The 19,414-nt window shown below is 23.2% G+C and overlaps 6 protein-coding genes across 9 annotated transcripts; 5 read left to right on the top strand and 1 right to left on the bottom strand.

The window, feature by feature from the left end:
- The first annotated feature begins 1,365 nt into the window (after nt 1-1,365).
- LOC122849459 (poly [ADP-ribose] polymerase-like) lies at nt 1,366-3,743 on the top strand. Its single transcript, XM_044148159.1, has 6 exons — nt 1,366-1,610; nt 1,718-1,871; nt 1,958-2,719; nt 2,905-3,158; nt 3,230-3,455; nt 3,520-3,743. The coding sequence occupies exons 1-6, from the start codon at nt 1,494-1,496 to the stop codon at nt 3,741-3,743; spliced, it is 1,737 nt and encodes a 578-aa protein (XP_044004094.1). The 5' UTR covers nt 1,366-1,493.
- Nucleotides 3,744-5,273: 1,530 nt separating this feature from the next.
- On the top strand, nt 5,274-8,601 carry LOC122848944 (poly [ADP-ribose] polymerase). Its single transcript, XM_044147409.1, has 2 exons — nt 5,274-5,545; nt 5,650-8,601. Exons 1-2 carry the CDS (start codon nt 5,429-5,431, stop codon nt 8,521-8,523), a joined length of 2,991 nt encoding a protein of 996 aa, XP_044003344.1. The 5' UTR covers nt 5,274-5,428; the 3' UTR covers nt 8,524-8,601.
- Nucleotides 8,602-8,985: 384 nt separating this feature from the next.
- LOC122848942 (differentially expressed in FDCP 6 homolog) lies at nt 8,986-11,069 on the top strand. Its single transcript, XM_044147404.1, has 3 exons — nt 8,986-9,215; nt 9,275-9,394; nt 9,471-11,069. The coding sequence occupies exons 1-3, from the start codon at nt 9,111-9,113 to the stop codon at nt 10,911-10,913; spliced, it is 1,668 nt and encodes a 555-aa protein (XP_044003339.1). The 5' UTR covers nt 8,986-9,110; the 3' UTR covers nt 10,914-11,069.
- Nucleotides 11,070-11,131: 62 nt separating this feature from the next.
- LOC122849458 (dynein regulatory complex subunit 2) lies at nt 11,132-12,396 on the top strand (the record flags this gene model as incomplete). The annotated part of the gene is made up of 5 exons (XM_044148158.1): nt 11,132-11,279; nt 11,340-11,699; nt 11,763-11,816; nt 11,896-12,138; nt 12,328-12,396. Coding segments are annotated over exons 1-5 (870 nt in total), but the record flags the coding sequence as incomplete, so codon positions are not given.
- On the bottom strand, nt 12,139-16,758 carry LOC122848941 (THO complex subunit 5 homolog). Of its 2 annotated transcripts, XM_044147403.1 has the most exons (8): nt 16,569-16,758; nt 16,402-16,507; nt 15,304-15,643; nt 14,956-15,096; nt 14,606-14,820; nt 14,401-14,476; nt 13,137-14,316; nt 12,674-13,066 (listed from the first exon to the last, which is right to left on the bottom strand). In XM_044147403.1, the coding sequence occupies exons 3-8, from the start codon at nt 15,403-15,405 to the stop codon at nt 12,711-12,713; spliced, it is 2,070 nt and encodes a 689-aa protein (XP_044003338.1). In that variant the 5' UTR covers nt 15,406-15,643; nt 16,402-16,507; nt 16,569-16,758; the 3' UTR covers nt 12,674-12,710. The 2 variants fall into 2 exon arrangements, with proteins under 2 accessions (XP_044003337.1, XP_044003338.1); XM_044147402.1 differs by lacking the exon at nt 16,569-16,758 and having other exon boundaries at nt 12,139-13,066; nt 16,402-16,439.
- Nucleotides 15,017-19,341, top strand: LOC122848943 (putative inorganic phosphate cotransporter). Of its 3 annotated transcripts, XM_044147405.1 has the most exons (7): nt 15,999-16,202; nt 16,658-16,776; nt 17,247-17,541; nt 17,630-17,907; nt 17,974-18,123; nt 18,196-18,570; nt 18,647-19,341. In XM_044147405.1, the coding sequence occupies exons 1-7, from the start codon at nt 16,163-16,165 to the stop codon at nt 18,893-18,895; spliced, it is 1,506 nt and encodes a 501-aa protein (XP_044003340.1). In that variant the 5' UTR covers nt 15,999-16,162; the 3' UTR covers nt 18,896-19,341. The 3 variants fall into 3 exon arrangements, with proteins under 3 accessions (XP_044003341.1, XP_044003340.1, XP_044003343.1); XM_044147406.1 differs by lacking the exons at nt 15,999-16,202; nt 16,658-16,776 and adding an exon at nt 15,017-15,107; XM_044147408.1 differs by lacking the exon at nt 16,658-16,776 and having other exon boundaries at nt 16,000-16,202.
- Nucleotides 19,342-19,414: the final 73 nt, after the last annotated feature.

The raw sequence follows: 19,414 nt of genomic DNA, 5'->3' as shown, positions 1-19,414 counted from the left end.
TATTCGAAAAAATTAAAAAGAAAAATTTCATTTAAATTATTATATAAGTTTGGAATATAAATATTATCTGGAGCTAGCGAGCCTTTATTTTTTTTTAAACAAATGATAACAACAAATATAACATCTCGTCGTGAAAATAATTCCGAGCGAAGCCAAATCAATTAACTAGTCAATTAATAAAATCGATAGATAAAAAACAAATATATAAATTTTTAAATATATTGTAAAATTCAAAAGAAAGAAATAAATTGATAATATTCATACTGCGTTGGTTAATGAAAAAGTGAGTGACAAAATTGATAAGTAAGTGGGTTGAAAATTATAAGTATAGTAAACAAACAAAAATAAAAGTAAACTCACATTTGTTAACTTGAAAAATATTTAATAGATGTTTTAAATATTATTTCATTGATGTGTATATACTGCATAACTCTTAGATTAGTGTAATCAGAAGAATTTTTTTTTCATCAATAAATTCAATGTATATTATGTTGTTAAAAAAATTAAAAGTTAAAGGAAAAATTGGTCTATTCATTTTTTTAAAAATCATAAAATATTCAGATCAAATGATTTCGGAAATTTAAAAAAAAGCGATCCAATTTTGGCTACTGGAATACTTTATTATTTACATATCAATAACAATTTTACAAACACAGTTTTATATGTATTTTTTTTATTTTATAAATATTTTAACAATTAATTAATAAAATAAATATATAATATAATAATATTTTATTTCAAATATTTATTTATAGTTTTTTTTAATGAATAAATATTATTAATAACAATATAAAATATATTTTATTTTTAATAATTTTATTCAAAATATTTGGTCATATACATTGCAAATTGAATTGTAATAATTTAATTTTCAATTTTATTATTCTGTATTTAGAGATTATTTTAATGTTTGTAAAATAAAATTAATAATTTAATTTTTCAATAATAATTATTAAAAATTATTAATATATATATAACTCTTGAATTATTGTATTCAAAATGTTCTTTTTTTTTTTATTATTTATAAATTTATTTAATTTATAAATAAAATATTTTGTTGATTTATTAATTTAAAAAAAATATATGTATTTTGTATAAATACAATGGTTGTTTCTTTCAATTCAAATATCTTTCATTAATTTTTTTATGATAAATTTATATATTTTTTAAACATTTATAATATAAATATTTCAAAAATTAATTACTATCAATTACGATTCGTGTGTTTTAAAAAAAAAAATAAATATAAAAAATTAGGATAAAGTCGTTGTCGTTGTTATCTAACTAATATGGCGAATAGAATCAATTATTTTTTACAGTTTTAACGGTTTTTTTTTCCTAGACGTTGAATCACATTCATCAAAAGAAAGCCACAAAGTTTTATCTAATCTATTCTTATCATATCAAGACCAAATTAAAATAATACTTGTCAAAAAAATCTCCACAACGAAAATATTAAATAACAATTGTGTTGTTTAAATATTTATAAAAACATGTCAAGTACTTGTTTACCATTTTTAGCTGAATATGCTAAAAATGGTAGAGCATCATGCACAGCATGCAAGCAAAAAATTGCTCAAGATTTACTTCGTATTGCCAAAGTTGTACAGGTAATTATTATCAATATTAATAATTTTTTAATTAGTAATATAAATGAGTAACTTATCTAACAACACTAAATATTTATTAATTGTTATTTTTTTTTATTGTTAAACAGAGTCCATTTCATGAGGATTTTATAACAACCAATTGGTTTCATGTTATATGTTTTTTTACGAGAGTTAAACCAAAATCAATTGAGGAAATTAAAAATTTTGATGCTCTTCGTTTGGATGATCAACAAAAAATACGAGAACAAATTGATAATGCTGGTGAGTTGTTGTTGATATTTAATTAAAAATATTTAATTAATAATTGACAAGTATAATTCTTTAATTCAACATGTATTGATGTCAAGGTGGTGCAGATTCATCAACAATTACAGGCACTAAAAAAGGACCAAAACGTCCTAATAACGATGATGATGATGATGATGACGATGATGATGACGATGATGATGATGATGATGATGATGATAATGGACACCGTGGTGATTGTTTTGTTAGACTTCGTGATATACGTGAATTTGATTCTGCTATGTCTAGCTTTAAAATTCCAAATAAAGAAGATAAAAAAACAATAAAAACAAAATTACCAAAAGATGCACGACCATCACCTAAAAAATTTAAAATTGAACTTAATACAAATGAAGATGATAAATTAATGAAAAAACAAGATAAAGAATTGTTTGATTTAAAAGATCACTTGACAATATTATCAAAAAGTCAATTAATAAGTTTACTCAATGCTAATGATCAAACTGTACCAGAAGAAAATTCACGTATCATTGAAAATTTAGCTGATTTGATGTGTTTTGGTGTACCATCACCATGTGATAAATGTAATGGTAATTTAAAATATAAATCTGGTGTTGGATACAAGTGCACAGGTGATTTAGATGAATGGACAAAATGTGAAAATGTTAATATTGATCCACCAAAGAAAAAATTTAAAGTACCAAGTCATATGAAAAAGGATAATATATTTTTAACAACATATAAACCAAAAATTAAAAAGAGAATATTTAAACAAACATTCAGTACAAAATCTTTGGCATCTGTTCAAAAAGAAGAAGGTGATGTTGATGGACCTGAAGTAAAAGAAACATTGGCATTAAAAGGTATGCAATTTGTAATAAATAGAAAAAGTAAAACTGATAGAAATAAAATTATGTTACTTGGTGGTACTGTTTCTAGTAGGCTGCATAAAAGTTTTCTCTAATAAAAATTATTACTGTAATTTATAATTATTAATTACGTATTTATATTTGTAATTTTATAATGCAATATTTATTTTTTTCTTTAGCCAATGAAACTGACGTTATACCTGATTTTACATCGACAGAAGAAATAGATAATTATGCACATAACGATCGGGTCAAAAAGGTAACTGGTGTAATTTCTGCAGCATATTGTATAAAACGTTTTTATCATCAATATGCTAAAAAAAAGATCACATGTTTTACTGTACTATTATCAAATCGCAAAGGCGGTTCAATAAGAGTTACATTTTTCGATGATGATGCGTGGCGTTATTCAAGAGAATTAAATGTTAACATGGTAACTATATTATATTATTTATTTTATTATTATTGTTGGCATTATATTTTATTATTTAAAAATTTTTAAAGGTGATTACCGTAGATGGTGGCAGGATATTTAACATGATTAATAATCAAAATAAATTTTATGACTATTACAACAAAAAAACAGCTGAAATTATATTTATGGATTATTCTACATTGAAAATTGAAAAAACTAGCTATTTTGTTCAGCTGCACCGGATGGAAGAAGACAAAGATGTTCCCAGAGTATTATCAATAAAAGAAGTTGAAATAACTGATAATAAACTCATTGGTAAGTCAATTATTTTATTTTTTTTAATTATATAATTTTTAATTATTTATTTATTTATTTACAGAATTTGTTTGTTCAATCAAACGTATTTATACATCAAAGGATGGTTTCATTAAAGAAATCTTAGCTGGTGATAATAATGATGATGAAATATATTTGGAATTTAAAAATCAAACCAAAAATGAAAATCAATTCAAAGAAGAACAATTAGTAGTTGTACAAGGCTCATATTCTCGAAAGAAAAACGCATTTATAATAAATAATATAGAAATTTCTGATGGAGAATAGAAAAAAAATTATATTTTATATTATCATTGATTTATAATTGATTTGATATCATAATTTATCAATTATTAATTATATAAATTAATTATAAATGAGCTTCTTGAAATAATCAAATATATAAAAGGAAAAAGAAAAGAGATTCAAGCTGACAATATTAATAAATTGAAATTTCTAATGTAGAATAAAATGAAAAAAATTATATTTTATATTATTAATAATTTAAATAATATAAAAGAATTATAAATGAGCTTCTTGAAATGATCAAAAATATTTTAAAAAAAGAAAAAAGATTCAAGATAAAAAAAATAAATAACTAATATAAAAATTTTTAATGTAGAATAAAATGAAAATTATATTTTATATTGTTTATTATTAATAATATAAAATAATTATAAATGAGCTTCTTGAAATTATCAAAAATATAAAAAAAAAAAAAAAGAAAAAAATAATATAGAAATTTCTAATATAGAATAAAATGAAAAAAATAATATTTTATATTATAAATAATATAAATAATATAAAAAAATTATAAATAATCTTCTTGAAATAATCATAAAAATATTTTTTTTAAAAAAAAGAAAAAAGATTCAAGAAAAAAAAAAGTCATTCAGCTAATTTTTTAAAATTTTTTATAATGTCAAGTGTTGACACTTCAATGACTGAGAAATTATTTTAAATAATATTTTTAGATAAATATTAAAATGTACTAATAATTATTAAGGTGTTTAAATAAAAAAAAAAAATTCCATATTTTAATCTGGTCTTTTATTTAATGCTGGTTGTAAAAATTTTTATGATACAAAATCTTATGATAATTGTAGCTGTTTAGATTTATAATTGCAAAAAAATTATAAAAATTAATCAATAATTAATAATTGCCATGATAGTGTAACAGTTTGTCCATGTAAAGAGAATTTTACAAATCCATGTATTTATGATTTAAATAATGATTTGTAATTTAATATAAGCAACTCAAGGAATTCTTAATTAATTGATGAATAATTATTGTGTTGATAAAAGAAAAAAAGATAAAAGTATGTCATCATTACTTGCATTGATACCTGGACCAATATTACATGGAAATTTTATTAATAAATCATGTTTATTATGGAGAAATTTATGTGTTGATAATGGCAATTGTTGACAATATGATGAAGATAAATTTCGTTTGTTATTTAATACAACAACTAGTTGTAATTGTTTTAATTTTAATCATATTTTTTTAAAAGTAATTTAATAATTAATGAATAACTTTTTTCTTTTTTTTTTTCTTTTAAAAGTTAAACATCAAGATTATTTATTAAACAAATTAAATTAAAATATTTCAATTATTTTTATTACTATTTTTAATAATATAAATATTTTAAAATAAAATAAATTATAATTATTATTTAAATAAAAGTTCTATATATTGCGCTATTTGGCGCCTAAAAAATGATATGATAAAGTTGATGTCGTTGTTACCAAACTAACATGGCGCATTGTTTATTATTATTTTATATTTTTTTTTTTTACAATTTTACCGGTTTTTTTCATCGACGCCATTTCCATTATATTCATCAAAGAAAGGAGAAATTTTTTCTGACTGTTTCTAATAAACAAGACAAAATTAAAATTATACGTATAAAAATAATTGCCATAACAAAAGTATTAAATAATAATTGTGTTGTTTAAATATTTATAAGAAAATGTCGAGTACTCGTTTGCCATTTTTAGCTGAATATGCTAAGACGGGAAGAGCATCATGCAAGGCATGCAAACAAAAGATTGCCCAAGACGTATTGCGTATTGCAAAAGTTGTACAGGTAATTATCATCAGTATTATCACATTTTAAAACAGTAATATCTTGACTTATTTGAATATATTAAATGTTTATTGACTTTGTTTTTTTGTTGTCCTTAAACACAGAGTCCATTTCATGATGGTTTCATGACCAACTGGTTCCATGATTCATGCTTTTTTATGAAAGCCAAACCAACAACAACAGGTGATATTGAAAATTTTGATAATCTTCGTTGGGATGATCAACAAATGATTAGAGAAAAAATTGATAATGCTGGTGGTGGTGGTTCATCAACAACTGATGGTGCCAAAAAAGGACGTAAACGTCCAAATGCTGAAGTATATCGTGATTATTCAATTGGATATGCAAAAACAGATCGTTCAACATGCAAAGGATGTGAAGCACCAATTCTTAAAGATGACATTAGAATATCAAAGAAAGATTATGATTCAGAAATGGGACAAAAATTAAATGGTGTTGAAGCATGGCATCATGTTGATTGTTTTGTTGAGCTTCGTAAATCATTTGATTTTTATGATTCTGGTGATGTATTACCTGGCTTTAAAACTCTAAATAAAGATGATAAAAAAACAATAAAAACAAAATTACCAAAAATTAAAAATGAATTAGATGCATCATCAGCTAAAAAAATTAAAATTGATCCTGATACAAATGCAGATGAAAAATTAATGAAAAAACAAAATGAAGAATTGTTTAAATTAAAAGATCAATTGGCAACATTAACAAAAAAAGAATTAACAAATTTACTTGATGCTAATAATCAAACTGTACCAGAAGGAAATTCACGTATCATTGAAAAATTAGCTGATTTGATGTGTTTTGGTGTACCATTACCATGTGATAAATGTAATGGTAATTTAAAATATAAATCTGGTATTGGATACAAATGTACTGGTGATTTAACTGAATGGACAAAATGTGAAAATGTTAATATTGATCCACCAAAGAAAAAATTCAAAGTACCAAGTTACATGAAAGAGAGTATTGAATTTTTATCAACATATAAACCAAAAATTGAAAAGAGAATATTTAAACAAACACTTAGTACAAAATCCCTGGCATCTGTTAAAAAAGAAGAAAGTGATGTTGATGGTCCTAAAATAAAAAAAACATTACCCCTAAAAGGTATGCAATTTACACTACATGTAAAAGGTAAAACTGATAAAGAAGAAATGAAGAAAAAAATTATGTTACTTGGTGGTACTGTTTCTACTAGATTACATGAAAGTATTGCTGCTGTTATAGCAACTAAAGAAATGTTTGATAAAGGTGGAAAAGCAATAAAAGATGCAGAAGCTATGGATATACAAGTTATCAGTGATGATTTTATTGATGAAGCTAAAGATTATAATGATACACCAATTTCATTGTTAACAAAAAAAACAATTTGTGGATGGGGAAGTGATCCATCAAAACGTATTGCTGTTACAATGGCTAAATCAACATCATCACGTAGTGCAGGTGGTAAAAGTGTTTATGAAAAATCAGCTGGTAAAATAAAGCTTAAGATTAAGGGCGCTGGTGCTGTTGATCCAGAGAGTGGTCTTGATGATACTGCACATATTTATCAAAATAAAGATGATGTTTATAATGCAATACTTGGTCTTACTGACATACAATCTGGTACAAATAAATATTATAAATTACAATTATTAAAAGATGATAAATCACAGAGATACTGGTTATTCAGAAGTTGGGGACGTATTGGTACAACAATTGGTGGTAAAAAATGCGATGGTATGTCACTTGATGAAGCAATAAAAGAATTTGAACGTTTATATTTGGAAAAATCTGGTAATCATTGGATGAATCGTAAAGAATTTGTTAAAAAACCAAAAATGATGTATCCAATTGATGTTGATAATGCTGATGAAGATGAAAACTTGGGTAAATTTGATTCAAATATTGAAAGTAAATTGAAAAAACCAGTACAAGAATTAATACGTTTAATATTTAATGTTGATATTATGAAGAAAGTCATGGCTGAGTATGAGCTTGATACTGAAAAAATGCCATTGGGTAAATTATCAAAAAAACAGCTACAACAAGCATACAGTGTATTGACTGAGTTACAAAATCTTATTATTAAAAATAAAGCATCACCTGGTAGTGAAAGAATGAATTTAATTGATGCATCAAATCGTTTTTATACACTTGTACCACATTCATTTGGTATTGCTGATCCACCAATACTTGATAATGAAGTTATTATAAAAAGTAAATCTGAAATGCTTGATTCACTTATTGAAATGGAAATTGCATATAATTTATTGAATATTAAAACAGATTCAAATGCAAATCCAATTGATACACATTATCAACAATTAAATACAGATATTGATGTACTTGATAAAGATAGTGAAGAATATAAAGTTATACAAGATTATACTAAAAATACACATGCATCAACACATTCACAATATAAACTTGAAATTGAAGATGTATTTGTTATTAAACGACAAGGTGAAGAAAAAAGATTTAAACCATTTAAAAAATTACATAATCGTAAATTATTATGGCATGGTTCAAGAACAACAAATTTTGCTGGTATATTATCACAAGGTTTACGTATTGCACCACCAGAAGCACCAGTTACTGGTTATATGTTTGGTAAAGGTATTTATTTTGCTGATATGGTATCAAAATCAGCAAATTATTGTTGTACATCAAGTCAAAATTCAACTGGTTTATTGATGCTTTGTGAAGTTGCACTTGGTAATATGTATGAACGTTTGGCTGCTGAATATGTTGAAAAATTACCAGTTGGTAAACATTCAACATTTGGTATGGGACAAACACTTCCAGATCCAACTAAAATTTACAAAACTAAAGATGGTGTTGAAGTACCATATGGTCCTGGTGTACCAGCCCAATTGCCTGATCAATCATCATTACTTTACAATGAATATATTGTATACGATGTTGCCCAGGTCAAGGCACAATATCTCGTAAGAATGAAATTCAAATATAATTATTAAAAATACAAAAAACATTCATCATTAAAATATTATTACGTTTAATTTTGTTTTATTATTTGATTATTATTATCTTAAACTACCTAATTTTTCAATTTTCATAATTTTTTTTTTTCTTAATAATTTGCTCAGGAATTATTTTTAATACTTATTCAATATTTTTCTAATGTTAAAATTAAAATATTAATCATCTTTTTATATATTCCAAGTTACCAAATGTATTCAATGATATTATCTCTTATTCATCGTTTCGTTTTTTTGTATCAAAAAAATAAATAAATAAACAATAGTTTGTCATATTAAATAGAGATTACATTTATTTAACTAAACACACACATATATGTCCTCCAACCAACAATCTCTCTCTCGTTGCTGTTGCTGCTGCTGTTACAACCAATGACATGAGAAAAATTATGATGATAGTAGTGATTCAACATGACTCATAAACATAATAATAATAACAACAGTTACAACTGACCATATAGTACAAATTGTACAGTATTACACAGCAAAAAAAAAAAGAGTAAAAACCCAACAACCTGTTGCATTATTCATCATTTGTTGTATTTGTTTGTTTTATTTCATTAGAAATGAGCCAATTATTATTAAAAAATTTGAGTAATAGTATTTGGCATGCATTTAATGCATTGAAAGTTGATCAACAAAAGGATGTTGTGGCTAAATCAAAACTCAAGGTAATTTGATATCTTCGGGTGTGGTGTTTTTATTGTTTTAAAAAATTATATTTTGTCAGGTTTTAACAGCAAACATTGGAACAATTATGGATCTTTATGGAGTTGAAAAAGGTCTTGATCATTATAAAAGTACATCATATCTAACATTTAAACAATACATATTATATTTACAAAAAGAAGTAAGTTAAAATGACCATAATAATATCAATATGATAATTTATAATTTCATCTTTTTGTCTGTTTTTTATTAAATAGATATTTTCAACAATAACTGATTCAACACCAGCTAAAACATGTCGTTTATATGAAAATAAAATTGAAGATATATGCTGGATATTATGTAGAAAAATGTTTGTTGAACGTCAAAATCCAATATTCAATGATGATTGTGTGTATAAATTATTTCGTATATTTTGTTTATTGGGTGAAATTCAATCAATTCAAAAAACAATTACATTAAATAATGATGATGATGATGGTAATGATGATGATGATATTGTAATGATGATAATAGTGACAATGCACAGTGATGAAGTTGCTAAAATAGCATCACATATTGTTTCATCAGTTGGTCTTGAATGGGATTCAGTTGATTTTACATTATTATCATCATCAATTGGTGGTACATTTAAATTTTCAACATTTTTAGCAGTACTTGAATCAAAATATTGTGGTGATAATAATGAAATAAATAATATTGCAATAACTGAATCAATACAAGATTTATATCAAATATATATTGAGGATGTATTAAAAAAAGGATATTTAATGAAAAAAGGTTTTATATTACCGACATTTAAATATTTTTGGTTTGTATTAAAACCTGGTGAATTATTGTACTACAAAGATCTACAACAAAAAGAACCATCTGGTATTATAAATTTAAATTTAAATTGTTGGGCAGATATTGCATTAACAACATCACATTTATCATCATCGACATCAACATCAACAGTTGGTTGTAGATTTGTATTAAGTACACCAGAACATAAAAATATTGATTTAATTGCTGATGATCATAAAGGACGTTTACAATGGTTAGCTGCACTTAAAATAGCAATACAATATGCTAATGAAAAAATAACATATCAAAGAACAATTGTTAATAAACGTAAATCATTAAGATTAGCTATTAAAAAACAACAAACTGATATAACACATGAATTAAATTATGAAAGACAAGCAAGAATTGCTGCTGAAATAAAAACATCTAAACTTGAAGAAATAACACGTGAAGAACATGAACGTGTTAAAGAACTTGAAATAATAAGAAAAAATTTAGAAATTTTACTTGTTGAAGAAAAACAAGCATTAAAAGATGAAGAAATTGTTAGAGCATTACAAGCACGTGTACTTACTGAAGAATGGGAAAAACTTGAACAACTTGAAAAATTACAATATCAACAACAAAAATTACTTGAAATTGAAAAATTAAAAACACGTGAATATGAAAATAAACAAGCTGATAATGATAAACAATTAAATGATGCTAAAAAAAGATTAGCACAACTTGAATATGAACGTGATAAACTTGATAATGAACTTGATTTAGCTAGAAAAAAAATACAACATAATTATATTTTTAATTTACAAAATATACCAACAACATCAACTATCGAACAACAACAACAACAAGATAAACGTCATGCTAGAATGCGACGTACACAAAGTTTAATTCCAATGACTAAAAATAATTAATATATTTAATAAATAAAATATACTTGCCATTGAAATCAACATTAAAATCGAAATAACATGAATAATAATAATATTTTTTATACACCATTTGATAAATAAAATAATTGTTTGTCATAGAAACCATGTATCCACCCAATTTGTTTACTTATTTACCTGTTATCTATCCTACATTAAATTGACAATTGATAATTGATATTAAAATTGTTATTAAATAATTAAAAAATGCCAGCAAAGAAAAAAAAAGGTAAAGGATCAAAACTAACACGAATGAATGAAGAAGAAAAATTACGATATCTTCAACATCGTGCTGAAATTGAGCTAGAAGCTAAACGTAGAAAACAACAATTAATTTCTATATTTACAAAGGTAATTTGTATTATTAATATTGTTATTTTATTAATTAATTGTTTGTATTAATATTTACAGAATAAATTAAAACGTGAAGAAGCATTTTCACGTTTAAATACAGCAAAAATAAATGAACAATGGCGTTTTAATTTACGACAAATAAAATGTAAAGAACTTGATGATGAGATAAAATATCTTTGGTCAAATTTTGATAGAAAAATTAAATTAAAAAATGAACAAATTGATAATTTAAATGTTGAATTAATAAATGCAAATTTAGATCATAATAAACTTCAAGAATCACATATGAAAATTATTGATAAATTAATTTTACAACATGTTGAATATTTAAATAAAATACATGATGATTATAAAAAATCAATAATAAATATACAATTAAATGATTTAAATGAAATGATTATAATTAAAAATAAACTTGAAAAAGAATGTTGGAATTTTAAAAGTATTATTTATGCTCAATCATTTTTAATTGAAAAAAAATTATCAAATACATATTCAAGAAATTCAATGAATACATATTATATTCAGCATACAGTAAATTATATTTTGTTTATTAATAATAATTATGAAGATATTGTTTATTGCAAATAAATATAATTTTTTTAATTTACAGATGGAAGAAACAATTGACAATGTTAATCAACAACTTGGTAATAAAATAAGCAAACTTTGGTCATTATTAATTGAAACAATAACAGATTATCAAAAACAAACGAGTTTAAAAAAAAAACAATATGATATTCTAAAAGAATCAGATGATAAACACAAAATAGAAACATTACAATTAAAAAAATACGAATCACAACTTGAATTATCAATTGAAAAGATCAAAAATAAACAAATTGAATTTAATGAAAATACAGGTGAAATAATAAAAAATCTCAATAATAAATATCAAAATTTAAATGAAAATATTAAAATACTAAAAAATGATATACAAATAAATCAAAAAATACATGAAATTAAATTGAAAAAGCTAACAGTCATTAGTGGTAATGCAATAAGTAAATTAAAAAATATTAAAAATAAAATTACATTAATAATAACGTTATTTAAAATTTGTACAAATTTAGCTGAACCAAATTTATTAGCGACAATTAAAAAATATGATTTATTAAATGATGATTATGATGATGATAAAGATGTTGTAACATATGAAAATTTAAAGCATATAAATCCATATGATAAATTGGAAAATTTTTGGGAAAAATATAATAATATTAAAGTTGAAAATATAATTTATAATGATGAAAAAAAAAATTTAATAATTGAAAATAAAAAATTACGTATGTCATTAAAAAATTATATTATGACAGTAGGAAAAATAACAAAAATAACAATTGATATTTAAAGAAATGAAAAAAAAACATGTTTTTATATTATTTATGAAATTATTGTTTATTTATTTTATAAATATTCGTTTAAAAATTAACGTTGTGTAAATATACCACCTCCAATTGACAAATATTTGTATGGTCTTGCACGACTTCTACCTTTAACTGGATGAAAAAATATTTTTTCACGTGTTACAATATTTTCAGTTTCAAGATAAATATCAAAACAAGCACATAAACGTTGAATTTGACTTGATATAGTTGTTGGTGGTGTTGGTGGTGTTGTTGTTGATGTTGTATCAGTTGTATCCCACATGACATTAACTTCTCTTTCAATATCACGAATAACATCATCAACACCACCAGATACTTCTGAATTTATTTTTAATTTAAATACTGGAATGACTTTTGGATAATCTGGTTTAATTGTAATACGAGCAATCATTTCATCTAAAATATAAAAAATTAATTAATTATCAATTCATTGATCATACAAAATATAGTAAAATAAATAACTTACTATTTCCATGTCGTAATACTGCTTCATAATGCATATTAACTGATGATTCTTCATTATTATCATCATCATCATCAGCATTGTCATCAATAACATGATCTTTTAATGATGTAAATTTATAAAGATATGTTGTTATTTTTTGTGGCATTAATTGTACAGTTGAATTTATAAAATTTCCTTTTTCAAGTTGTCGAATTTCATTGTAAAGTTCTATACGTGATTTAATACGTTTTTTAATTTCTTTAATAACATTTTCAACACTATAATGAGCCAATTTATTTGCTGTTGTTATTTTATTATTATAATTTTTAATATTTTGTGTTATAAAATTTAAACCAGCCATATTTTGTGCCCATTTATATGGCATACCAATACCAAGTGTTGTAAATTTACCAAAATTATATTTTGATAAATGATAATTATTTGCTGGATTTGGTGATTCAATACCCATATCATTATCATATAATGAACGTAAAATTGATTCAGATGATAATATATTATTTGTATTATTAATATCATCAGTATCATTAATTTTATTAATAACTGTTTCTAAATGTGATTCAACTGTTATTATTTTTAATAACATCATATAATAAAAACGTAATGTTAATTTAATATCATTTTTAATATAAATAATAATATCAACACTCAATGGATGACGTTGTAATATTTTCATTTTTTTTTCTTCAATTCTAGCTTCTTTTGATATACGATGATGACGTTTTTTATGTACAATTGTTTCATCAATAGCACCTTCTAATGTTGGATTATCAGAATCAGAATCAGAATCTTGTATACCATCTTGATTATTAATTCTTTTAGCTTCATCTTCATCACCATTAACATTTACATTTAATTCTATATCATATGCATCACGATATGCTGTTGTTTTTGAATATAATACATACAATGATACTGGTAATAAACTTGCTTTTTTATGTTCATCATGTATTTTATCAATACCAATACCTAAACTATCTTGTAATGGTTTACTAGCATCAAGTATTGTACGTAATTGTGGTGCTAAATTATCCAAACGAAATTGTTTTAATTCAATATTTAAACCAACACCTTTTTTACTTTCAGTTAATTCATCACACAATAATGATAGCTGTTTTCTCTGTGTTAATTCCCACTCAAGACGAGCCAAACGAAGTTGATGATCATTATTTTTTGTAATTGACTGAAATAATTAAATATTATCATATCAAAATATCTTCTTTTTTTTTTCAACTCAAATAAAATTAATAATAAAAATAATAATAACCGGACGAGATATGGACTCTGGTGCTTCATTGTAAAATTCATCCTCTGATACAAGTTCAATGAGTTCATCTTTGGATCTATATTAAAAATATAAAAAAAAATAATAATTTAATGATTTTATTATTATTAAAATTATCATTAATGTTGGTACTTAACAAGTGACATAAATATTAAATCTTATCATTTGATAAAACAAGACAACTTACTTAAATTGTAGACATTTAATTACTTCTTTTTTTGAATGCATTACTTCGTATAGTAAATTTTGCAATTGTAGATGACGACTATCAACACCACTCTTGGCATTTGACAATAAATCTCTTGCATATTTAGTACGAAATTTTTCCATTCTATTGAGTTTTTTAAGCTCAATAAATTCCAATGATATTTGTATTTGCAATTCACGTATCTCATCCTTTGCCTGTTATTTTTTATTTCGTTATTATTTAAACATACACATACATATATATTAATAATAAAAAAAAAAAATTTAATTCATATACAAATATTGACAATACTGTAAGAAAGATAATATAATATTAAAAAAGATACCAACACTTGGATCATCATCATTTGATTTCAGTTTAGAAATTTTTTCCATTGATTCTCGTATCATGTTACAAGAAGAAAAAAAATTAACTGAATCAGCTTCTGATGAACGGGCCATTGCTTCCTCTTCTTCAAATGTTATTATTGCCTACAAAAAAGGTAATATTATTATAAACAATTAATTAATTAATTACCAATATTTTTTCATTCATAAAAAATTCAGAAAAAAAAACATTCGAAAACTATAAAATATACAAAAAATCATTTCTAAAACACTTTACTATTTTTCTGTTTTTTTGTATTTATTTATTTATAATATAATAATAATAATAATTAAGTAAACTATAAAACTAACCTTGTACATATCAGTAGAGTCTTTAAAAGTTCCATTATTACCACCACTTAAACTTGTTTTTTTACGTTTTTTCGATGAATCCACCTCGTTATCTTTACCCATGATTATTATTTCTGTATTTTTTAATAAATTTATTTATTTATATAATTATTAAATTAACTCATTATAATTTTGACGACTCGTTGAGGAAAAAAATAACACATACACAGCTTTATTTTTTATTTTTTTATCAGCTTATTGGTTCATTGTACCTTTCCATTAGTCGACCAATGAAAAACAAGATTTAATTTCACGTAAAGCTAGGTTACTTTTGGCGCTAAATTTTCAAATTATTTAAATACTACAATTAAATTAAACATCAACAATTAATTAATTAAATAAATATTAATATTATTATGAAAAAAAAAATATTATTTTATATTATTTTAATTATGAATTGAATAAAATACGAAATTTTTTTTATTAAAATTAAATAAAACAAAATTAATTGATATTATTATTATTGTCGTAATCATTATGTGATAGTAAAATATCTTGTTAAATTATCTGTATGTAAAACAGGTTTGTCAATTTTTTTTTTATTATAAAAAATGAATAAAATAAATTTATATAAATGTCGTTGTTATACAATTAACAACAATACCGCAGCAATCTGGATTATAAAAGAGTGGTAAATTTTTTTTTATCACTAGTTAAAGAATATAATAATATAAATTTATATATGTATATAAAATTTATCATGGTATACAAGGCATTAAGATAATATATAATAATATTATAATGCCAGTTAAATAACACTTGGTGGTCACTGGTCAGTTGTCAAATAAATATAGATACATAACGACAACATTGACGAGCAATGATAGCTCAAGTTGATCAAGTTTTACAAGTTTCAAAAGGTAATAAATTAAATATATACATATTTAACATTGTTAATAAATATTTTTATGATTAATTTATAAATTATATATTTTAAATAATAACTTTTCTTTACTTTTTTAATAAAATTAAAAATTTATAAACGTGGTTGCGATTACTCGTTTTATTTGATTGAATTTTAATGATTGTTATAAAATAATAATAAAAATATACAATCACCTTTGATACTTGTGATACCTGATGGACGAAAATTTATTTTGTATATAAAACAACTAATCGAGGTCAATGATTATATTCGTCGACATCGTAAAATTATTTGTTGTTGCTGTATAAAAAAAAAAACGATTAAAAAATATTTGATAAAATTGATATATAAGAAATTAAACCTTGAACTTAATATTGGTGTATTTTTAAATATCGACAATTTACTTTGTGAAGTTTATTTAATTAAAAATTTTATTTTTTTCTTAATTAGGTTTGGGCACTAGACACTGGCAATGTCTACTATTTTTTTTAGGAATTTCCATTGCATACACAAATCGAATATGCATGTCCATTGCTATTGTTGCAATGCAAGATGAATCAATTGAAACAGCAAGTTTTTTATTTTATTTTTATACAATTATTAATTTTTTTTTTTCTTTTTATCATTATCATTATTTTGATTAATATTGTGCTATCAATTTTATTTTTTTTTTTTTCAAATAATTACACTGATAATTATTGAATAATTGTACAGTGGAATTTTTTTTCCTTTTCAATAATATAATTATATTTTATTGAAAGAAAAAAAATAAAAAAAAAATATTTTTGTTATCATTTCTTTTTACGACGAAAATTGCGGTAAAAATTATTACAAACAAATTATTATTATTATTATTTATCAGCGCATGTAAGTTGAGTAATTTGTCGTCTATAATATAATAATTGTTATTGTCCCATCATGTCATGTCCAATTATTAAAAAGAGAGAAAAAAAAAATTACAAGATTAAGACTACTAATAGCAATGATAATTGATTAATTTTATTAATACTTTAATTTGTCGTTTTGAAAAAAATAATAGGGAAATAAATTGGAAGCAAGTGGTACAATATTATCATCATTTTTTTGGGGATATACACTGATGCAAATACCCTCAGGATATATGGGTAGAAAATGGAGTGCAAAAATGGTACTTGGTTTAGGTATATTGATAAATGGAATATCTGGTTTATTGTGTCCTCTTGCATATGACCTTGGTGGTTGGATGACACTATGTGCTTGTAGAATAATAATGGGTCTTAGTCAAGCAGCTTTATTACCATGTGTTCATACACTTTTATCAAAATGGGTACCACCAAATGAACGTGGAAAACTTTGTAATATTATATTTTAAATTTATATAATATATACTTATCATATTTTATATAATATTTATTATTAATCATTTGTTGTTTATTGATACAGGCAGTGGTACTTATTCTGGTGCACAATTTGGTACAATAATTGCTTATCTTGCATCTGGATATCTCATTGATATTGCTGGTTGGAGATTTGTATTTTATTTTTGGGGAACAGCTGCAATAATATGGTCAATAATATTTTTAATAATTGGCTCTGATTCACCATCTTCATCAAGCAAAAAAACATGTTGTAGTATTAGCAAAGGAGAAAAGAAATATATCGAAAGTAGTCTTGGTGTTTATCGTGATTTAGAAAAACCCATTACAACACCAAATAAAAAGGTTTGTTAATTTTTTCTCTTATTAATTAATAGCTTTTTTTAAATTAAAAAATTTCCAATTTATTAGAATAGAAAAACACCATGGAAAGCAATACTAGAATCAGTACCATTTTGGGCTTTAAGTGTTGTTCATTGTGGTCAAAATTGGGGTTACTGGATGCTTTTAACTCAAATACCAGCATACCTAAGTGGTGTACTTAAACTTTCAATAAAAGAAGTATGTATAAATATTAATCATTAATTAATACTAATAATAAATTAATTAATAAATAATATTTTTTTCAAATAGAATGGATTAAGTTCTTCATATCCATATATTGCCATGTTGATATTAACAGTACCAATGAGTTTATTATCTGATTGGAGTATCAAAAAAGGTGTACCACATGGTGTAACAAGAAAAGTAAGCAATACAATTGGTCATTGGGGACCAGGTATTGCACTTATTGCATTAGCCCTAATAACACCAACAGATAAAACATTACCAGTTGGTATTCTTGTTGTTGCTGTTGGTCTTAATTCTGGTACACTATGTGGTTTTCAAATTAACCATATGGATCTTAGTCCAAATTACGCTGGTCTTTTAATGTCAATTACCAATTTTTTTGCATCATTTATTGCAATTGCAGCACCAATTATTGTCAGTTACATTGTAACAGATCAAGTAAGTTTTTTAATTTTTTAATTAAAAACATTAATAACAATAATAATAAATATAATTTATTTATTTTTAATTACAGACGGATATTAATCAATGGCGTACTGTATTTTATGCTACTGCTGCTGTTTATTTTATTGGTAATTTAATATTTATCATATTTGGATCTGGTAAAACTCAATCATGGAATGATTATAATAATTTACAAAATAATAATAATAATAATAACAATAATAATAGTAATATTAGTTTAAGAAAAAATCAAACAAATTCTATAAGACCAAGGTCATCATCAATAATACCTGGAGATGTTATACCTGATTTTAATTGAGCCTAGACTATTTCAATAAATATATCCAATAATTATTTTAATTATTCAATTGATGTTATTATTATTTAATAATAATATACATGTTTAATAAACAGTCATTTTTTATTTTTTAATTTATGTAAATTTATAATATCAAAGAAAAAATCATTGATAGAAAAAAAAAATTAATTAATAAATCATGTATTACACAAATTTATAAAGTAAAAGTATTTAGATTAAACTGATCATTTATCACTTGATTTTGCACTCGATTCAGTAGACATAACTCAAAGAATAAAAAAAAAAAAAAAAAATGTGTTTGGATTGGTAGTATACTTGAGAGATTAGATTAGTGTTTTTTTTTTTTTTTTCTTTTAATTTATATTCATCGTTTATGTATACTTGTGACAACATAAGAGTTGAACTTCATTCATTCAGTTATTTACGATTTAAAAGGAACTTGAAAAGTTATTTAATTTTTAAATAAAAATAAAAAAATCTGGATACAAATTATCTTTGTAAGTGTTGTTTTTTTAAATG

Source organism: Aphidius gifuensis, linkage group LG2, assembly GCF_014905175.1.
Source record: "Aphidius gifuensis isolate YNYX2018 linkage group LG2, ASM1490517v1, whole genome shotgun sequence".
NCBI lineage: Eukaryota > Metazoa > Arthropoda > Insecta > Hymenoptera > Braconidae > Aphidius > Aphidius gifuensis.
This window is presented reverse-complemented; position numbering and strand designations above follow the sequence as displayed.

Coding starts and splice junctions, on each gene's coding strand:
- LOC122849459 (XM_044148159.1), top strand. CDS start 1,494: ATGTCAAGTACTTGTTTACCATTTTTAGCTGAATATGCTAAAAATGGT. Junction 2,720..2,904: donor AGAAACATTGGCATTAAAAG/GTATGCAATTTG, acceptor TTTTTTCTTTAG/CCAATGAAACTGACGTTATA. Junction 3,159..3,229: donor GAGAATTAAATGTTAACATG/GTAACTATATTA, acceptor AAATTTTTAAAG/GTGATTACCGTAGATGGTGG.
- LOC122848944 (XM_044147409.1), top strand. CDS start 5,429: ATGTCGAGTACTCGTTTGCCATTTTTAGCTGAATATGCTAAGACGGGA. Junction 5,546..5,649: donor GTATTGCAAAAGTTGTACAG/GTAATTATCATC, acceptor CCTTAAACACAG/AGTCCATTTCATGATGGTTT.
- LOC122848942 (XM_044147404.1), top strand. CDS start 9,111: ATGAGCCAATTATTATTAAAAAATTTGAGTAATAGTATTTGGCATGCA. Junction 9,216..9,274: donor TGGCTAAATCAAAACTCAAG/GTAATTTGATAT, acceptor ATATTTTGTCAG/GTTTTAACAGCAAACATTGG. Junction 9,395..9,470: donor TATTATATTTACAAAAAGAA/GTAAGTTAAAAT, acceptor TTTATTAAATAG/ATATTTTCAACAATAACTGA.
- LOC122848941 (XM_044147403.1), bottom strand. CDS start 15,405: ATGGGTAAAGATAACGAGGTGGATTCATCGAAAAAACGTAAAAAAACA. Junction 14,821..14,955: donor CAAATGATGATGATCCAAGT/GTTGGTATCTTT, acceptor AAAAAATAACAG/GCAAAGGATGAGATACGTGA. Junction 14,317..14,400: donor CAGAGTCCATATCTCGTCCG/GTTATTATTATT, acceptor TAATTATTTCAG/TCAATTACAAAAAATAATGA.
- LOC122848943 (XM_044147405.1), top strand. CDS start 16,163: ATGATAGCTCAAGTTGATCAAGTTTTACAAGTTTCAAAAG. Junction 16,203..16,657: donor AGTTTTACAAGTTTCAAAAG/GTAATAAATTAA, acceptor TTTCTTAATTAG/GTTTGGGCACTAGACACTGG. Junction 17,908..17,973: donor TTACAACACCAAATAAAAAG/GTTTGTTAATTT, acceptor CCAATTTATTAG/AATAGAAAAACACCATGGAA.